General features: G+C 42.9%; 1 protein-coding gene across 1 annotated transcript in view; it reads right to left on the bottom strand.

Moving 5' to 3' along the window:
- The window catches only part of LOC144890731 (protein mono-ADP-ribosyltransferase PARP12-like), a 128969-nt gene that overhangs the window by 55048 nt on the left and 51883 nt on the right, over positions 1-22038 (bottom strand). The window contains exons 6-11 of the mRNA XM_078772413.1: positions 16033-16119; positions 15470-15596; positions 3131-3305; positions 2924-3044; positions 2101-2197; positions 1702-1780 (exon numbers count right to left, since the gene is read on the bottom strand). Coding sequence (XP_078628539.1) covers positions 1702-1780; positions 2101-2197; positions 2924-3044; positions 3131-3305; positions 15470-15596; positions 16033-16119 — 686 coding nt within the window. The remainder of the gene's footprint in view (positions 1-1701; positions 1781-2100; positions 2198-2923; positions 3045-3130; positions 3306-15469; positions 15597-16032; positions 16120-22038) is intronic.

The following is a 22038-nucleotide window of genomic DNA, read 5'->3' as shown; positions in this document are numbered from 1 at the left end:
TGTGTTTATACTTCTCCCACCCCCCCCACCCCCCTTCCCATGCCGCCTCCCCCCAAGCCCTCTCCCTCCCACACATTTCCGATGTCCCTGCTCTCAAATGTTGTGTTTATGTGCTTCCCATTCTCTCCCCATCTTGTCTCCCGCTCCCCTTTTTATAGACTTTATTTGTTTGTCTGTTTGATTTGTTTGTGTGATAAAAGTTAGCTCTTTCATGAGCCTCGATTCTGTATACAAAAAAAAAAGATAAAAAAAGATAAAATTCCCGAAATCTCAACGAAAAAAATCTCAACTCAAAATATATCAATTCAAAAAATTTCATCAAAAAATAAAAAATATCAACCAAAAATATCAACTCAAAAAATCTCATATCAAAAAATATACTCAAAAAATAACAAAAATAAAAAAATAAAAAATGTAAACTAAAAAATTACAAAAAATAAAAAATCTCATCTCAAAAACTCATCAAAAAATATCAGCTCAAAAAATCTCATCAAAAAACAAACAAAAAATCTCATTAAAAAACTGCATCTCAAAAATATTAACTTTGAAGAATTTCATCAAAAAATAACAAAAACGCATCTCAAAAAATATAAACTCAAAAATCTAGAAAATCTCAGCTCTCATCCCCCAAAAATCTCATCTCAAAAAATATCAACAAGAAATATCAACTCAAAAATCTCATCTCAAAAAATATAAACAAAAAATATCAACTCAAAAAATCTCATCTCAAAAAATCTCATCTCAAAAAATCGCATCTCAAAAAATCGCATCTCAAAAAATATCAACAAAAAATATCAAAAAATAACATCTCAAAATGTATAAACTCAAAAATAAAAAACAACTAAAAATCAACTCCAAAATATCAACTCAAAAACTCATCTCAAAAAACTATCAACAAAAATAACCAAAAATCTCAACTAAAAAATCGCATCTCAAAAAATATCAACAAAAAATATCAACTCAAAAATCACATCTCAAAAAATATAAACTCCAAAAATCTCAACTCAAGAAATCCCAGCTGAGTCATAGCAAACACTTCAGAAAGTTGGTTTTCATTTTTCCCCCTCTTTTTTCATGCTGATTTTCTGTTTATAGTCTGTTTTCTTTTCTTTTTTGTATACAAAGTCAAAGCTCCTGGAAAGGCTAGAACACTGAATGGTTCTGAACGCAACAGAACAAACGGAACAGTAGAAGAAAGAGAGGAAGAGAGAGGGGGATGGGAACATCAAGAGCAAGGTTGAAGGACAAAATAGAGGGACACTTAGACAAATAAGGGAAGTGTGGAGGCATGAGGGGAAGTGGCGGACGCTTCAGCATTTAAAAGGATAAGAGCACGGACATAGGTTGGCATCCATGGGGAGGGGAGAATTCCTCCTTATGAAATGGCCCGCTGAGTGCGTGAGAAAAGCTGCGCCATTGTTGTGGCATTGTCTGTACTCAGAGTGTCCCCGGAAATGACGGCAGTTTCCCCAAGCTCAGTGGCTGTGTTGGTGTCGTGCAACAGTCCTGTATTGTGTGTCGTATATTTGTCTGTATGTCCATGTGTGTGTGATGTGTGCTGCACTACGAACCTTAGAATTTTTTTTGAAAATAAGACATGTTTCTGGAATGTGTTGTTGTGCCTAAGCTTCTGTTTGTTTGTCCGAGTGATCATGTGATGTATAACTGAATAATGCATTTACTGCAAGTATGCTATCTTACTTTGAAGCCAATGTCAGAAACCAATGATTTGTCCCAGTTGTTCGGAATGCCAGCGAGTACAGGTCTCCTCTGTTTATCCCTGGGGAAGAAGAATAAAACAAGTAAGGAAATCTGTGGTTCCCGGAACCCTGGCAAACCAGTGGGAGAATCGTCTAGAGGTGAGACATTTACTATGTGACGTCATTATCCATCCTTTCTCGGCAATCTCATGTGAATGAAAAATGAGGTACAAAATGGAAGAACACATTCATGGAGAAATAACAGAGGAAAGTATTCAAGAACTTTCACAATCTCATAACACGTATCAAAATACTTAGTGAAAAACAATCAATTATAAGTGATTGATTCACAACTATTATATTCACCGCTGAGTGTGTGCCTCTAAACAAAACTACTCACTCCTTGATGAGTCTTGGCATGCTTTCTGATGATACAAACATTGGTCTCCTTCGCACATCCCTCTTCACCATCGTGATAAAGTTCTGCTGCTTCATTTCTGCAACACAAGACTTTTGAGAAACGTTGTTGACGGAGGAACGGTCTTGTTGCGCTGTTTTCCAATTGTATTACCTCCGCCACTGAAAGTGGGAGGACATTATGTGTTCACCCCTGTCTGTTTGTTTGTCAACAGGGTATCTCAAAAAGGTGTGGACGGATTCAGAAGAAATATGGTAGAGAGTTTGCGTAGGGATGCGCAGGGATACAGTGTGCCTATTCTGAATCGGGGTACACCGTGATCATTCATCCCAGCAAGCTGGTACTCAATTTGCCGACCTCGGAAGGATGACAAGCTGAGTCAACCCCCCTGACATTAATTCAGCAATCGACCGGGATTCGAACCCAGGATCCTAGGATCCCAAGCCGGCACCCTAACCGCTAAGCCAACGCCAGGCTGATAGGGCCAATTACGACTTTATAGCATGATATTTCAAAAAGCTGTGGACGACATATGACAAAACTATGTGGACGATTTGAATAGGCGAGAAGAACAAGCCAATTAGATTTTGGTTCACGTCGGAATCCAGATCTGGCCTATTATGGGGATACAAAACGTAAACTTTTCAACCTGGCAGTATGCTCTCTACCGAGTGCCAGTCTAGACGATTAAAGCATGTTTTTAAAGGACACAATAAGGATCTTCCCAGGCAGTGCAGACAATGATATGACAACAGTAATGACAATGATAATAGTTCTTGTGATCATTACTGATGCAAATTCTCACCAGAAAAGTCCATTAGGTATGCGTGACCGCCAGCGGTGAATGTCAATGTATAGCTGTCATCATCTTTATAGGCTTGTTCCAACATTTCAGATGTGACATCACATTTGCTATGCTGTGAGGTCTGGGGGGAAATGGAGAAATTTGAGAATAACAGAAAAACAGGGTTTCATCTTTTTTGTATTTGAAGGCATACGTATTCCTGCATACCTCTGAAGAATACTCGATCCACTTTCCACACTCATCCTGCCAGTACCAACACCATTTGGTGGCAAACAAGACGCCACCAACTTTGGAGATGTTGCTGTCTGTGCTCAAGCGGCGTACAGGATGCCCTCCCAACGTCATCTTCACAAAGTCAACTGGGCAGGAAGCATTGCTGCAACTGTGAAGGTAGTCAGGAAGTAAGTGGTCTTTATGATCTCATGTAGGATATTTTACATTTTTAGAAAGGGAAATGTGACTGCAATTAAAAATGAGAAGAAATAAAACCTTCATCCTTCACATTGCCAAGTCGTGAGCAAAGAAGTTCTGGGTTTGATTCCAGACACTGTCAGTGAAGGTCATGGGTCCAACGGAACTGCCATCTGATGCTACGCCAATTGGAGGCATGAGGCATTGCATATGGGATTGTGTGTATCATCCTTTAGAGGGGATGTAAAGCCAGTTGTCCATTTGCACTTGCTTGAGGATGTTAATATCCCACAGTGTCTATTTTACCCGAGCTTAAATTCTACAGGTTGCGATTAGATTGACCAGTGTACCTCATTTGGTCTTTTTCTGGTTTATAAACATGGCAGTGGCCTCATAAAGCTCCACAAATAGTGAGAGAGGATGAGATAAGAGCAAGGTTTTACTTCAATATTGAGACTCTATCATATCTGATATAATGACTTGATCTGTGTGGCATCATCTGGCAGAATTAGTCAAATGAAAGACTTACCGAAGAGCAAGTTGAAGGGCAAATAGAGGACAGAAAATAGGTGTGGGGAGGAATGAGGGGTAGGGAAGGATGCATGGGTAGACTAGATAGATACAGAAGCAACCTCTCAGGAAGGAAAAACTGAAAAAACTGTCTGTCTATCTATCTATCTCATCCATCTGTCTATGTGTATATCTATCTGTGTGTGACTATCTATCCATCCTATCTATCTGTCCTATCTATGTGATTATCTATCCTGTCTATCTATATGTGTATCTATATATCTGTGTGTGACTATCTATCCATCCTATCCATCTATCTGTGTGACTATCTATCCTATATATCTATCTGTACTATGTATCTGTGTGATTATCTATCTTTCTATCTATCTATCCTATCTATCTAACTGTGTGTCACTATCTGTATATCTATCCTATCTATATGTCTGTGTATGTATCTGTGTGACTATCTATCTATCTATTTATCTTATCTATCTGGTTGTCACTATCTATATATCCTATCTAATCTATCTATCCTATCTATCTATCTGTGTGTGACTATCTGTCTATCTATCTATGTAACTATCTATCTATTCTATCTATCTGTCTGTGTATCTATCTACCTATTTATGTGTATGAGTCTATGTGGGTGTATATGTATGTGTATGTATATATATAAATATAAATATCTATCTGTTTGTCTGTTGTAAGAATGCCCTTGTGTAATGCCTGTGTAATGCAATTTTGTATTGTTTGTCTGTATATCTATCTATCTGATGAAAGAATGAGTGATTGTTGTAATAATGTGCCTTTGTTTTATGATGGAGAGGAGGGGAGGACAGGGAGTTGGTGCGCAGAAGGGGTGGGGAGAGCAAAGATGGGACACATTTGGGAGGTGGGAGGGTTGAGACTTTGGTAGGTGGTGAAGGGTAGGTTGCGGTGTACTGGTGGGGGTGGAGGGTTTGAAGACTTGTGGTGGGGATGGAGTTTGAAGATATGGAGTGTGGAGGGCAAGAGCAATACTGAAATCTTTGGGTTGTGAGGGGAGGTTGAGGACTTGTGGCTCGGGAGTGTGGCTTGATGACTTGGGGTTTTGATCAATAAATAATTAATCAATTGATTGATAAATCAAAATTATCCTTTATAGACAAATCCCTTGGTCATCGTCATGTCCAAATATCAGCTTCCTAACTCAAAAGATGTCTGAGATATTGCTCAGATAAAGAAAATAAATAAGTACTTAATAAAACGATAATAATTAAGTAATTAATCAATAAATTGCTTCATCAAAAAATAAAAGATACCATTTTTTGCAAAAGCATATGCTCATTATTTTGCCTAAATTTCAGCTTCCTACGTCAAAGGATGGCTGAGATATCACCCAGACAAACAGGATAACAAGTACAGATACATTCCAAAGTACACCAACACCATGCCAAATAAATAAATGACATATCCTCCAGTGTGCAGCGTTGCTGGGGCACCTTTGGCACCCGACAATACCGCCATGCAGCACATAGAGACGGTTTTGGGAGGGAAAGATGTACAGTAATTGATTGATTAATTGCGTAATTAAAAGAAATAAATAATAATCGTAAAATAATGAACATCTTCATCAACTGGCTGATAGCATATCAAAACCACCAGTGTTTCATCCGAATCTCTAACTTTTTGAAAATTAAATTGACTAGCAACGGTGCCCGCCCTATGGGCGGGACTTCAATTGGGAAGCCGAAATGAAAAGGCAAAATGTCAGAAATTGAAGGCAGAAATTTTTTATTTTAAACGATTCATATAAACATCCGTCAAATCATATCACACGTAAATCATCAAAATCAAAACAGGATCTTTAGAATTTCAATAAAAGCCACATCACTGTTCATATCGGTAAATATTATTCCATAGTGTTTCAAATCGTGATATCAACTGTTCGCTTTTCTTTAGGGAAAAGAATTGAATGATTTTGTCCCTCTTCTTCAGCTTAGAACTTCAGGATAGACGGCATTGCTGATAAAAGTTCCAGCTTCTTCCATCCTACCTGGCTGACCTCCTCTCCAGACACACTCCCACCCGCAACCTCCGCTCTGCTGGTACCAACCTCCTGACCCCCCCCCCCCCCCCCCCATCCGGACCAAATTCAGATCCTGGGGGGACAGGGCCTTCTCCATCGCTGCTCCCACCCTCTGGAACTCACTACCTCACACCATCAGAGACTCCTCCTCACTCACCACATTCAAAACATCACTCAAGACCCACCTGTTCAGCACTGCATTCAACATTCAACCCACAGCATTTAACCCCTGACTATCACATCTCCTTCTCCCTCCTTTTGCTTTAAATATTTCCCTATTGATTCTTGTCTTTTTGCAATTGTTGTTTTCATGTTTTGTTATGCATTATGTTTTGCACTCTGTCAAAGCGCCTTTGGGCTTCATGAAAAGCGCTATACAAAATAAATGAATTATTATTATTATTATTATCACTCGGTCGATTTTGGAGTCATCATCGAGGAGGCCCATGGCAAGGCAGGCAGCTTGGTAGGTGGGATGCTCCACTCCATTGTAGGCTCTCAGGTCTCTGTAGGACTTTGGTCCGGCCACCGTGTGAAGCAACATCCGCATGTAGAAAAGCTCGCTCTGCCTTGCAGTCAGGTTTATGACTGGAATCCTTCCAATCATGTCTGAGCAGGCTTGGTTGGCATCCTCATCACTGCGATTCAGTTTCGTCACATGAACCCGCTTCTTCCAGGTATTCTGCACCCACCTGAAGTGCTTAAATACATCAGGGGAGGTGATCTTCACTTCAGTATTCTGTTTCAGCTTGAAGAATTCTGTGAGCTTTGTTTTCGGTGGACCATTGTTGACGATGTCATGCAGATCTTCTGGTTGGAACAGGATGAGTTGCTCATCTTCCAAGTGGATTGGAAGCTTCTGCACGGGAGGCTTCATCTGCTGGATAGGGAACTCGTACAGGCGCCAGTAAGCTGCAGAGGCACTGATGTATCTCGCATCCACAAAGCACTGTAATTCGTCATTGGGGATATCTCTTTCTTCTTTGTTGGCCAGCTTTATGGTAACACGGTCGCTGCCCTTGGTCACATATTTATATATGTATTTGACACTGGATACTGAGTTCACAACCTCGACGTTTATGTGGGCGTTGTATTTCAAAGACAGCAGTGGGTTGAAGGGCACAATCCATTGGTTGTTGATCTCGACATCCTGTCATCGCACCTTCTTCTTGTGTGTCTGACCACCTTGGGATGGTGAACGGCGCCGATAGATTGGGTAAGGTACGTAGAGTCCGTCACCATGGTATGCTCGACAAAGCGTTTTGGGAAGTTTTTCTCGCATTCCCGTTGTGGAGACATGCATGGTGAACATTGGTTTAGAGCACCGCACGGCCAATGGATGTTGTTGCGTGTGATTATATCATGCAGTTTTGGGTTGATATGAGGATCAGGAATCTCGGCTGACACGATGCGATCAATGTCCTTGGGCTCACGTGGCTTGTCTTCATCAGCAAGTATCAGCAGGATGTGGCAATGTGGGAGTCCACGTTTCTGATCCTCCATCATGCCGTAGTGTCTGACCGGGTCATTCGCTTTTTAACTTCCGGGATTAACTTCTGTGAATTCGGATTAACTTCCGGGTCATTCACCTAGCAGGCTGAGCTGAGTCGGTCGTCCTGGGTATTTGATTGATTCTGTTGGATTTAGCGTGTGCTGTCGTGTTGTGCTTTGTGTGAATGATTGTGATTGATCCCTGTTTCGTTTCCTGGCTTATTGCGGCATGTCTGCCCGTGAGATTTGCATTACTTTGGTTTTTACTCGCCACCAAGTTGAAAATTTCGAACTGTAAGTACCCGCCATGTTTTTTCGTTGAGCCTCACGCAGCCCCGGTGTGCGCCTCTCAACAAGACAGTTCTTTTCCCCGTCTCACCCCATCGCTCGCCCCATCGCTCATCCCATCGCTCGTTCCATCGCTCATCCCATCGCTCGCCCCATCGCTCGCCCCATCGCTCATCCCAACGCTCGTCCCACCGCTCACCCCATCGCTCGTCCCATTGCTCGTCCCATTGCTCGTCCCACCGCTCATCCCATCGCTCGTCCCATCGCCCGGCCCATCGCCCGCCCCATCGCCCGTCCCACCACTTGCCCCACCGCTCGCCCCATCGCTTGCCCCACCTCTGCACGCACCGCTGCATGTGCCGAGCTCGACTATCCGCTCTAATTCCTCCATCCCGAGGCCTATTCGCTACACTCGGCAAAAACTTTTGTCTTTAAACAACACCACTCGATTGACTCCTGGACTCGTGTCAGGCCTCAGAGAACTTGAAATCGGCATTGGTCTCCCGAGAAAACGCACAAAGCGAGGCAGGAGGAGAAAGCAGAGAAAAATACCGATTGTGATTTCTCTTCGCGACCAGCGACGGCCCAGCCCACATTTTAATAATTCCTGCGAAAAAGTGTCCCCTGTCAACTTCAATAACCTCATCTATCCCTGTAGAACATACACAGCACCAAAACAACACCGTTCTGACCTGTATCTCGCCTTATTCAATGCTCAGTCTGTAAGTAGTCCTGACAAGCGAACCAAAATTACCTCTTTTATTCAAGATAACGATATCGACGTGTTTTTTCTGACCGAAACTTGGCTCCGACCCAGTGGCGACGAAGCGAGATGTGCTGATCTCACCCCACTTGGATACACCCTGCAGTAATTTCCTCGCTCCTCTAGGGGTGGGGGCGTGGCTGTTATTTACAGAGACAACTTCTCTCCCTTTGTCTCCTTCACCATGACTTTTTCGTTCGACCATTCATCCTACGAGCTAGCCCATGTCACCTTCACTCTGTCAGAAAACACTCTTCATTTCTTCTGCCTCTACCGACCTCCACCTAACCGGAAAAACAAGCTTACTGACTCTATGTCCGTGACCCAGCTTCCTAATCTGCTCGACCACTGCAATACTCTTCCTGGTTTCGTCTTGATTCTTGGAGATTTCAACGTCCACTACGACCAACCGCAACATCCTCTCACTTCAAAGATCATTGACCTCCTTTCTACTTTTAGTCTGTCTCAGTCTGTCTCCAAACCTACACACGTTAAAGGACACATCCTGGATTGGTTAGTACACAGATGCGATGATCAGTTGGTGCAGTCCACGTCAGTGACCTGTGCTATCACCTCGGACCACTTCTGTGTCACCAGCCACCTGAGTATTGCTGTTCCTCGTCTTCAGCCCACCTTCATCACTGCCCGCAACATTCGTGCCATCGACCATTCCGCCTTTAAAGAGGACCTTCACACCCGTCTCTCTGGCCGTTCCTATGTCACTGCAGAAGACCTCGACTGTTGCCTCCGCACAGCGTTGGACTGTCATGCTCCAGCGACACGGTGCGCCGTTCCCAGACGCAGGAGTACTCCATGGTTCAGCGCAGTCAGCGACGAAGTCAAGGCTGCCAAAAAGGAACGACGATGTGCCGAGAGACAGTGGCTGAAGACTGGCCTCACAGTCCATAAACAGTTGTATAACATAGCTAAAAGACTCGTCATAAAAATCATTCTGAAAGCAAAAACGTCATATATTTCTGATCGGATTACTAGGAGCTCCTCCTGCAAGCAACTGTTCAGCATTACCAACCGCCTGTTTGCCACCAAATATAAATCCGTTCTTCCCACTGTATTTCCTCAAAACGAACTACCCCAACGCTTCCTGCATTTCTTTCACAATAAAATTCAGTCAATAAGAAACAATCTTGACAAGCAGTCACTCCTTTCCTTCAATGATGCTGAACACTGCTTTCACGGACGACCTCTTAGTTCGTTTACTCCTGTTACTGAGGAAATTGTCAAATGTACAATCCTCAAGGCAAACACAAAAACATGTGATCTCGACCCCCTTCCCACCGATTTGTTTATTGAGTTTTTGGACACCCTCCTCCCATTTATTACTGCAGTTATCAATGATTCTCTGACTACGGGTTCATTTCCGCTTCTCTTTAAGCAAGCTCTTGTTAAACCACTTCTTAAAAAGCCCACCCTTGACCTTAATGACATGAAAAATTACCGTCCTATCTCCAACCTGTCTTTCCTGTCAAAGATCACAGAAAGAATTGTGCTATGGTAGATGAATGACCATCTAGTTTCAAAAAAAAATTTCAATTCTCGCCAGTCAGCATAGAGACCAGGCCATAGCACCGAGACCGCTCTCCTAAGAATAACCAATGATCTTCTGACCTCTCTTGACTGTGGTAAGGTTTCCGTTCTTGCTCTTTTGGACTTGTCTGCCGCCTTTGACACGATTGACCATAGTGTCTTAATTCGTCGTCTTGAAATCACATTTGGTATAACTGGTACTCCCCTTTCTTGGCTGATGTCCTATCTTACTGATAGAGTGCAAACAGTTGTTGTCAATGGCCAGAAATCAGCCCCTTCTCCGCTTTGCTTTGGCGTTCCCCAGGGCTCAGTCCTGGGACCTGTCCTCTTTCTTTTGTACACTCAGCCTCTATTTGATCTTGTTGCCAGACATTCAGTTGATCACCACGCCTTTGCGGACGACAATCAGCTGTACAAAGGAAGCACGATTCAACAAATCGTGCCCACTGTTGAAGTGTTAGAAGGCTGTATTGCCGACGTGAAGGCGTGGATGACCCAAAACAAACTTCAGCTGAACGATGCTAAAACCGAGTCTATGATTGTAAGATCGCACAGATGTCCTCTACAATGTACAATGTTCAATGTACAACCTCTACAATGTACAACCTCTACAATGTACAAACATCTACAATGTTCACTTCCGACCACTATTCATGTTGGTGAAACCGATGTAAACTTTGTTTCGTCGGCCAAGAACCGTGGTGTGGTTTTCGACTGTAACATGACATTTTCCAAGCAAGTACTTCAAACTTGCAAATCAGCATACTTTCAGCTGCGAAAGATCGCATCCATTCGCCACTTTCTTACTCCTCAAGCTGCTCTAACTCTGGTCTGTGCCCTTGTCCTCTCAAGGCTAAACTATTGTAATTCTTTGTATGCTGGCTGCCCTCAGTTTCTCTTGGATAAGCTACAAAAGGTTCAAAACTCTGCCGCTCGTCTTGTCTGTAAGGCGAAGAAGTCTGACCATGTTACTCCGCTCCTTGAATCTTTACACTGGCTGCCTGTCTCTGCCCGTGTGCAACACAAAATTTGCACACTATGTTATAAATCATTGTGTGGAACGGGACCTCACTATCTCTCTGATTTGCTCACTCTCTATGAACCTCGGCGACGGCTTCGTTCAAGCGACGACTCTATGACCTTAGAGCCGCCGCACACCAGCACCAAGTCGTTTGGCGAGAAAATCCTTTTCCTTTGCTGCACCTCTGCTCTGGAATGACTTGCCTTCCTCTGTTCGACATGTTGACTCTCTTCCTGCCTTTAAAACCTCCCTCAAAACCTATCTGTTTCACAAGTCTTTCAAAGTCTAAGTCCTGTTTTCCCTTTGGATTGAGGTGGGACAGAGATCGAGAGTATGTCTGTGTACATGTGCGGGGGAGGGAGGGGAGGAGGAGGGGGAGCACACATCTGTGGGTTTTGAATGGGGAGGGAGAGGAATAGGGCAAGAGTGAAGGTGTGTCTGTGTGTGTGTATGTTTGTGTATGTGTGTGCGGTGTGTGTGCGTTCACATGATAATGTAAAGCGCCATGAGGGTCATTTACTCTGCTTGATGGGGCAATATAAGACTCCTTTATTATAATTATTATTATTATTATTATTATTATTATTATTAAGTAGCCCACCACTTCTCCAAGCATTCCGCTCTTCAGATCCGCCATGAGAGATTTAAGCTTGATACTGAAGACGCGTGAAGTTACGTCAGGCCGGTCGCAGGGCTGCTCTTCTGGGAAAAGTGAATTTCTGATCTCTGGCCACTGTGGGTTGCAGGAAAATATCACAAACAGATCAGGTTTCCCAAGGGATCAGACAATGGCCATAGCATCTTGAAAGGCTTCAGCGTACCATCGAGGAGAGCCATAGATGGATGGTGGTAGGATAATCTTTGTTCCAGCCTGCATCTCTTCGTGGTGATCTATAGCATCCATCAGGCCTTGGTACTTGTCTGCACGGATCATCTTCTGGTTGTTTCTTGCCCACCGAAGTCTTGACGCTTCAGCCTTGGCATACTGATCGCATGCGTACTGCTGAGTAAGTCGTCGACACCTCATGACCTGATTGAAATTTTGATCTCTGATCTGAAGGCGGGACCTTGCGAACTCACTTGGGGATATAGTGCCTCGGCCTTTTGCATGAGGAATGTCGATCTTGAATCCTTCTTCACCTTGCGGGAACATCAGCACATAGTGAAGAGGAGCGTAGCTCCGGTGCAGCTCAGTGATGGTTTGAAGTCCACCTTCACGCTTATAGAGGATGATGTCAAATGGTCCACATGCTCGCCGGGTATGATGATGGATACCTCGCTTGCCTGCGGGAGGTTGTAACATCGAGCATGCTCACCTGAAGGCCGCTTTCTTGCATCCAGAACCATGGTGATGTTGTTGTCTGCTTCCATCAACTCAAGGGCAGATTTCAGAGACTGGATGTTGGGATTGTTCTGACGCAGCCAGTCTTGGAGAGTCTTCAGAATGTCAATATTACCGTTGAGCTGTTCATTAAATCGCAGTCGGTTTTCCAGTTCGTCACTGTCATGGAACCATATTTGAGCGAACGTTGGATGCGATTGATCACTTTCTGGCTGGAGTGGTCCAATGTGATGGTAAACTTTACCTTGACGCTTCACCATGGGGCTGAATCCTGGCATGAAGTGCTCCTTGATTCCGATCGATGCCATGGCCAAGGCATTGTTGAACTGGCGTATCTTCTCAATAAACTCCTTTCGGTCGAACAGAACTTTGAAATCTTCAGGGTAGGTCTCGAGCAGATTGATTGCAATTTTGCCCTTCTCACAGCAGAATCCAGGTCGTTCGTCATTCCAGCAGTGGGCCTTGCAGAAGGGGCACTTACGTCCTGTATCATACAGACTTGGCAGCTTGTGACCTTGCTGCTTTGCTGGATAGGCAGCTTCTTCAAAGTGCTGGACATCAAACACTGCTCCAATCCTCCTCTTTTGCGTTAGAGCCACTTTAAGCTGGACTTTCCTAGCGCTCTGGTGTGCAGCTGTGTTGCGATCTTGTTCACCAGATCTTTATTCCTTGGACTGCCTCCGAGACTGGTGTGCAGCTGTGTCACGTCCTTGTCCACCAGATCTGTATTCCTCGGACCGTGATGGGGCTCAGCGGTTTACCCGAGCATGACGGCGAAGGGCAAGGTACACGCTGGCCAGTCCAGTGTAGGGCACATGCGGCCCCAGACATCGAAGGGCATTAAACATTCATTAAATATTAAACGTTCATTAAAGGATTACGAAACGAAAAACATTACGAAATTACGTTCACACCGTCACGTCAAACACTACCGTGAACACATACATCGTCACAACATCGTCATAATGAGAACATCGTCACAATGAACGTTATGCAAATGCGAATGTTATGCGGGAGTCCAAACCTGAGAATGCTGGAGACCAAAGCTGAAATTGGGAAAACTAAATAGCCTATTTTACTCCCAGGGGTCCCAGGATTACCCACCCAATATATCTTTGCGATCGGTTCAGCAGTTTTTACGGTACCTTCGAACAGACAGACGGACATTTGGTGAATTATAGTAAGATAATTATTCGAAATAAATAAATAAATAATTGATTAATCAATTAATCAATAAATAATTAATCAATAAATCAAAAATATCCTTTATAGCCAAATCACTTGGTCACTGTCGTGTCCGAATATCAGCTTCCGAGATGTAAAGGTGCCTTGGATATTGGCCAGATGAGAAAGAAAACAAATGTGATTAATAACTAAAATAAATAAATAATAATCGAAAAAAAAAAAACACACACACACACACACACACACACACACACACACACACACACACACACACACACACACACACACACACACTCCCGCATTCCAGGGAATGGGTTGAACAGGGAAAATAATTGGGGAAATAATATATACTGAAACGCAAAAGAAACTTACCACTTGTTTGAAATGTAATAAAATTGTAACAGTTCAAAATAAAACAAACCAACAATTGCTAATTGAAACATTGGCATTTTATTGATGACATGTCAAGTTTTTGACCAAGAGATACACCATCTCATCAGTTTGTTCTACAGTACAGAACAGCACAGGGTGCAATGTCAGTCCCCTTTCAATAGCGTGTGTGGCCACCATTGTTTTGGATACAGGCAGTGCGTCGTCGGCGTATACTGTCTACCAGTCTTTGGATGGATTGCTGCTGGATTCTGTCCCACTCAGTCCTCAATGTCTGAAGCAGCTCTGCCCGTGTCCTGGCCCTGCCAACTACGCGTCTCCCAAGCTCACCCCAAAGGTGCTCTATGGGATTCAGGTCAGGGGAGAGCGCAGGCCACTGCATGGTGTTGATGTTCTCGCCTTGGAGAAATGCAGTGGTAAAGCGAGCAGCATGGGGACAAGCGTTGTCATGCTGAAAGGTTCTCAGTTCTGGGTAGTCTAGCAGGAATGGCAGCAGATGAGGTCGCAGGATGTTATCCACATACCGCTGGGCGTTAAGATTCCCATCCACAACCACCAGTGGTGTCCTGTACCGGCCTGATATGGCGGCCCACACCATCACACTTGGGCCACCCCACCTGTTGGCTTGACGCACGCAACAATCGGCATATCGCTCGCCAGTTCTTCTCCAGACACACTCATGCCCATCAGGACTGTCCACACAGAACCTTGACTCATCGCTGAAAGCGACCTCGTTCCACTGCGCCAAGGTCCACCGCTGATGCTGCTGGCACCATCTCTGTCGGTTGCGGCGATGGGCAGCCGTCATCACGGGGCCTCTGTATGGTCTTCTGGCAGTCAGACCATAGTCATGCAGTCGTCTTCGTGCAGTATCATTGGAGATCCGTGGGTTTGCACGCCCCGGAGTTTCTGCCGCAGTGCGGGATGCTGGACGGAATCGATCCCGCAGGTGATCCGAATATCTCAGGACCATCTGCCTGTCCTGCCTTGCAGTGGTGACTCTTGGCCTCCCTGATCGAGGTCTGTCATCTGCAGAGTTGTGGAGGGTGTCTCTGTCCACCAGGGCCGATATCGTCTGGTGTGAACAGCCAAGGCGTCGTGCCACCTCACGGTAGCTCAGTCCGCCTTGCAGCATGCCCAGGGCACGCTGCCGTTGATCCCTTGACAATCGTGGCATGTTGATTGAAATGCCCATTTTGCACTGGCCTTTTTAAAGCCAATATCAAGACATCACGTGCAGCTCATTAAAATCATCCCGCACCCCTTGGCTAATCACTGACAGTCAAAACGGCTGTTCAACAGCTGTGCTAGGAAGTGACCATTGAAGGTTCAAGTGACCATCCGTGACCGTTTTGTCTGACAGTGAGGACACTATTGTCCACAAATAAGTTCACACATTTACTACACGCAGTGTTATTGTTGATATTTAAAGGTTTCAAAGGTGGTATGTTTCTTTTGCGTTTCAGTATATTTTAAAATCCTAATTCAGCAATACAATAGGGATTTGTACGTACACAATGTAAACGGCTGACCTGTTAAATTCAGGGTCGCAGAATTGCTTCTCAACATCCTCCATGTGCGGAATATCTTCCCATTGCGAGCCCCAGGGCTGCCACTGCCAGCAGTAAGGTAGATCACAGTGCATTCGAGGACATCTTTCTGTCAACAGTGAAAGAATATGCTGAAAGGTTTCATCCACTGCTGTTGATACATTCAGAGAAAAAAAAACTACCAAACAACCTTCAAGATGGGAGATAAGATTATTAGGTCACCCACTTGCTTCTGATATCTTGCTTCCACTCGCGAGGAATATCTCAGAATACCAGATCTAGTCCTGTTCTGGTTCTGAAATAAGGCTAGTATTGAATATCTCATGGGCAAGGCTATTATTGCTGTGTTGTTTAATTTCCAGTGCATACACTATGACAATTACAACACAGGTAATGTCTTTGTCTCCTCTATAGCACCTACCTGCTTACATGAGGTGCTGTAGAGGAGAACTTGTCAGTACAAAATTAAATTGACGTGGAAGAAAATGGAGTTTTCTCCCACTATGGGTTGAGTACTTGGCATTGCATTTGGGAAAGGTTCTCACCATTATTTTTGCAGTTCTTCCGGAGGTGAAAAAGACAAATGCTTGTTTTTCCCCAAACATTATCCCCAACTTTTTCTGGCTGTTTCCCTGTAAATGAAAATCATCCAAAGTTAACAATAGGGTAGGTGCATAATATCTTTATATGATGTAGTAGCGTAGATCGGGTCGCTATGCTCGCCTCACCAGGCATTGACAGAGAGGCACAGGCTTGCTTTAACTGAGGAAAATGACTGCAAGTGAGTTGCTGTGTTGTCATGATTTACACCAATCATAAGGCAAACATTTCCTTTGTACAAATGTATTTGTAACATTGGTAGTCGTTTTGTATGCAGCCTGTGGCTACTTGGCTGCATCAATCTCTGGGGGTACGGCTGTGCAACTGGTGCAGTGCCACCTATTACCAGAAAGCTGGTAGTCATTTTTGCCAACCTTGGAAGGATGACAGGCTGGGTCAACTCACCTGGTGTTATTTAAACGGCACGACAGGGGCTTGAACTCAGGACCGTAAGGTCTCAAGTCAGCTACCTTGACCGCTAAGCCAACACCAGTCTTCAGAACATTGGTGGTGTTATTTATTGTTACTATAAAAGGTTCAAGTGGTCTAAAGCTCAAAATGGTCAAGGGTCCAAGCGGTTCAATCTGTCTGAAAGGTGTTAGAGGTCCAAATGGTGTTAAGGTCTAAGAGGTCAAAATGACTGAAGGGGTGTAAAAGTTGAAAGTCTCGAGGTGAAAGGGTGAAGAAATCTTCTTCTTCTCCACCTTCTCTTGCCTTTATAAGAGATGAGGTCCAATGGTATCAAGCTATTGCCCTGCCTTGACCACTTTACTACTCCACCTCCTCCAGTTTGCCGTTTCTTCCTTCCCGGTTCAACAGCCGTTTGAAATATCCTTCCCACACCTTCAATATTGTGCGCCCCTCTTTGTCACATGTCTCGTGCCACCATCCCTAATCACCGCCCACCTCCCCCCGGCCCCCTTCATGGCCTTGCTATATTCATCCCTGTCGTGAGCCAATTTATAGATCATGTTATTGTACACCGCTCCTTTCCTATCCCTTCCCCAGACACTGCATGACATTATCGCCGGGCATGGAAGAGGGCCTAATGATGACGCGTGCTGAAAGGGAGTACTCAGTTTCACTCTGGTTGTTTGTTTGTTGTGCACCGCTCCTTTCCTATTCCATCTCCAGGTGCTGCATAACGTCATTGCCGGGCACTGAAGGGGGCTCGGCAATGACGCGTGCTGAAAGGGAGTACTGAGTTTTCACTCTGGATGTTTTCTTGTTTTCTTTCTTGCTTGTTTTCTTGTTGTACACCGCACCGTTCCTATGCCATCTCCAGGCGCTGCATAACGTCATTGCCAAGTACCGAAGGGGGCTCGGAAATGACACACGCTGAAGGGAGTACTCAGTTTTTACTCCAGTTGTTCGTTTTCTTGTTTGTTTTTTTGTTTTCTTGTTTGTTTTTTTGTTTGTTTGTCCAGGCAATATCTCAGCCATCATTTGAGCTAGGAAGCTGAAATTTGGGCACAATAGTGAGTAAGTAGTGATTTGTGATTTGGCTGTAAAGTGATTGGCTGTAAAGGCTATTTTTGATTTATTGATTAATCAATTGATTGATTAATTATTTAATTATTCAATTAATGACTTTTTTTTTTGAAGTTGCAGATTCGAATGAAATTGTGGTGGTTTATGTGTTATATTAGCCAATTGAATAATTATTTAATTTTTTTATAATTATTATTTATTTATATTATTAATCAGTTATTCATTCTCTTTCTCATCTGGGCAATATCTCAGGCACCTTCTGAGCTAAGAAGCTTATATTTGGACATGACAATAACCAAGTGATTTGGCTGTAAAGGGTATTTTTGATTTATTGATTGATCAATAAATCGAATAATTATTTATTGATTAATAAATTAATTTAATTTTTTATTAATGGCTCATTTAATTTAATTTCTGAAAGTTACATCTTTGGATGAAGCACTATGGGTTTAGTTATGCTATTAGCCAATTGATTAAGAAAATATTTTTTGACAGTCTTTTATTGATTTTATTTATGCAATTAACCAATCAATTATTGTGCACCTCTCCCTCCAAATACAGTCTCTATGAGCTGCACAGCGGTATTGCCGGGCGCCAGAGGCGCTCCGGCAATGCCGCACTGGAGGATATTTAATTATTTCGCATGGGGGTAGGTGTACTTTGAATGTATATGTACGTGTTTGTTTGTTTTCTTGTTTGTTTGTTTGTTTGTCTGGGCGATATCTCAGCCATCATTTGAGCTAGGAAGCTAAAATATGGGCACAATAGTGAGCAAGTACTTTGTCAAAAAGGATATTTTTTGTTTTTTGATTAATCAATTAGTTACTTAATTATTATCGATTAATTGTACACCGCTCCTTTCCTATGCCATCTCCAAGCGCTGCATAACATCATTGCCGGGCACCAAAGGGGGCTCAGCAATGACACATGCTGAAAGGGAGTACTCAGTTTTCACTCTGGTTGTTTTCTTGTTTGTTTGTCCAGGCGATATCTCAGCCATCCTTTGAGCGAGGAAGCTGAAATTTTGGCACAATAGTGAGCAAGTGCTTTGGCAAAAACAGATTTTTTGGTATTTTGATTAATCAATTAATTGATTAGTTATTTAATTATTATCGATTAATTAAGAACTTATACATTTCCTTTCTCTTCTCGCCATTATCTCAGGCACCTTTTGAGTTAGGAAGCTGATATTTGGACATGCCAATGACCAAGTGATTTGGCTGTAAAGGCTACAGTCACGTGAAAAAGTAAGTACACCCCGTGTAAAGTTTTGAGTTTTTCAAAATATTTCAACATAATGCTATTTGATCTTTATTTCAACAATGCTGATAGATAAAGGTGATATAATATAACAAACATCATGAAACATTTACATTTTGTAGCCCATTATGTAATTTAAATAAACATAAATGCAAATTTTGCATGTGGAAAAAGTAAGTACACCCTTGGCTCTAATAGAGCTAATATTGCTAATATCTAATATTGCCCCCTTTGGCAGAAACAACCTCAAGTAGGCATTTCTTATAACTGTCTATCAGTCTCTGACATCGACTGGGAGAAATTCTTGCCCACTCCTCCATGCAGAATTCTTTCAGCTGTGCGATGTTTGAGGGGTTTCTTGCATGCACAGCTCGTTTCAAATCCCCCCACAACATCTCGATGTGATTTAGATCCGGGCTATGACTTTTCCATTCCAGAACCCTCCATTTCTTCCTTTTCAACCATTCCTTGGTGGATTTACTGGTATGTTTCGGGTCATTGTCATGTTGCAAGGTTCACCTTTGGTTGAGCTTCAACTTTCCGACAGATGGCCTCACATTATCCTCAAGCACCCTCTGGTACAATGAAGAATTCATAGTGGATTCTATGATGGTGAGCTGCCCAGGCCCCGATGCAGCAAAGCTGCCCCAAACCATAATATTTCCACCACCATGCTTTACAGTTGGTATCAGGTTCTTGTGGTCAAATGCTGTCTTTGGTTTTTGCCAAACATGTCTTCTGGTACTGTGGCCAAATAGCTCTACCTTTGACTCATCTGTCCAGAGCACATTGTTCCAGAAGTGCTGGTCTTTGCCTTGGTGGTCATTGGCAAACTTTAGTCTTGCCCTGATGTTCTTTCTGGACAGCAAAGGTTTCCTCCTGACACACCTCCCATGTAGATCAAATTTGTGCAGCCTTTTTCTAATGGTAGACTCGTGCACTTTGACATCAACAGTGGCAAGAGCTATATGTAGGTCCCGTGATGATATTCTGGGGTTCTTAGAGACTTCTTTCAGCATCTTGCGGTTTGCCCTCGGGCTGAACTTGCTGGGGCGGTCTGGCATGAACAAGTTGGCAGTTGTTTGGAATCTTCTCCACTTGTCGATGATCTTCCGGACAGTCGAATGATTGATTTCAAATTGTTTGGATATCTTTTTAAATCCCTTCCCAGACTCGTAGGCATCTATAACCTTCTTTCTGAAGGCCTCAGAGAGCTCTTTTGATCTCGGCATGGTGACGCCACACACTTCAACAACAAAGAGCAAAACAAACTAAATGTCTGAGGTTTAAATAAGACAGGTTCCTCCATGATCCTCTTTAACGATGTTCTTATCATTTGCACCTAAGCTGGTGCACCTGATTCTAATTTTAGGTATTTGAAGTAGTGATAAATGTAGGGGTGTACTTACTTTTTCCACATGCGAAATTTGCATTTATGTTTATTTAAATTATACAATAGACTACAAAATGTAAATGTTTCATGATATTTGTTATATTATATCACCTTTATCAATCAATATTGTTGAAATGAAGATCAAATAGCTGTATGTTGAAATCTGTTGAAAAAGTCAAAACTTTAAATGGGGTGTACTTACTTTTTCACATGACTGTATTTTTGATTTATTGGTTAATCAAGTAATCGATTAATTATTTAATTATTCGATTAATGACTAACAAATTTTTGGGTTTATGTGTTATATTAGTCAATTGATATAATTTTTTTTTTTTAATGATTATTATTTATTTATTTTCATTATTAATCATATATTTATTTTCTTTCTCATCTGGCCAATATCTCAGGCACCTTTTGAGTTAGGAAGCTAATATTTGGACATGACAATGACCACGTGATTTGTATGTAAAGGGTATTTTTGATTTATTGATCAATCAATTAATCGACTCATTAATTTATTGATTAATAAATTCATTATTTTTTATTATTATTAGACTTATTTAATTAAATTTCTAAAAGTTACATCTTCGGATGAAGCACCAATGGTTTAATTATGTTATTAGCCAATTGATTAAGAAAATATTTTATGACAATCTTTTATTGATTTTAATTATGCAATTAATCAATCAAATATTGTGCACCTCTCCTTGCAAATACAGTCTCTATGAGCTGCACGGCGGTATTGCCGGGTGCCGGAGGCGCCCCGGCAACGCCACGCTGGAGGATATTTAATTATTTGGCATGGGGGCGGTGTACTTTGAATGTATCTGTACTTGTTTTCTTGTTTGTTTGTTTGTCCGGGCGATATCTCAGCCATCCTTTGAGCTAGGAAGCTGAAATTTCGGCACAATAGTGAACAAGTGCTTTGGCAAAATGGTATTTTTTGTTTTTTGATTAATCAATTAATTGAGAAGGCAAATATTAAGACCAAGGAGCTTTCCAAATAAGTCAGACATAAAGTAGTGGAGAAGAACTGTTCATGAGAGGGTTATAAGAAGATTTCAAAGTCACTCATGATCCCTTTGATTATGGTGAAATCCATCAATAACAATTGGAAGACGTATCATATCACCCAGACTCGACCCAGATCAGGTCGACCATCCAAACTCAGCAGCCGGGCAAGCAGGAAACTGGTTCGGGATGTCACTGTAAATCCAACAATGGCTTCAAAGACCTGCAAGGCTCTATGTCTGAGATGGGTGTGAGTGTTCATCAATCACCAATATCCCGTTCCCTTGACAAATCTTCACAAATCTATCCTCTATGGACAGGTGGCAAGAAAGAAGCTCCTGCCTGCCTCACACCTAGCTCGTCTTCATGCTGTTGAAACCACAAAGCGTTCAGAATCATTGGAATCTCCCACGATGAAGCTAACTCCAAGGGCCTTTCACACACTCACCGCAGGCAGGTGGGTGGTCTTTCCGTCTTCTACCGACTCCTCTCCGGCCTTGCCCCCCCCAGCACTCTTTGGGCTCTGTCCCCCAAATATTCCTACAGGTCGCACAAGATCTGCCTGCAACCCTCTTATTGTTAAACTGCCAAAATCAAGACTCTCTGCTCACCTTCACTCCTTCATTCCTCTTTTCTCCCGCCTCTGGAACAAACTCCCTCACTCTCCTCAATCCCACTCCACCCCCAGGTCTTTAAAACAGCTGTTCACCACCATCTCTTATCTTCCCCCATCCAAAACCTTGATCTTTTCTACCCCCGCTAATTTCACCCCAAATCCACTTTTTTGAAATACCAA

This window comes from Myxine glutinosa, chromosome 1 (assembly GCF_964187855.1).
Source record: "Myxine glutinosa chromosome 1, kmMyxGlut1.1, whole genome shotgun sequence".
Lineage (NCBI taxonomy): Eukaryota > Metazoa > Chordata > Myxini > Myxiniformes > Myxinidae > Myxine > Myxine glutinosa.
The sequence above is the reverse complement of the archived record's forward strand: the minus strand, read 5'-3'. Positions and strand labels throughout refer to the sequence as shown.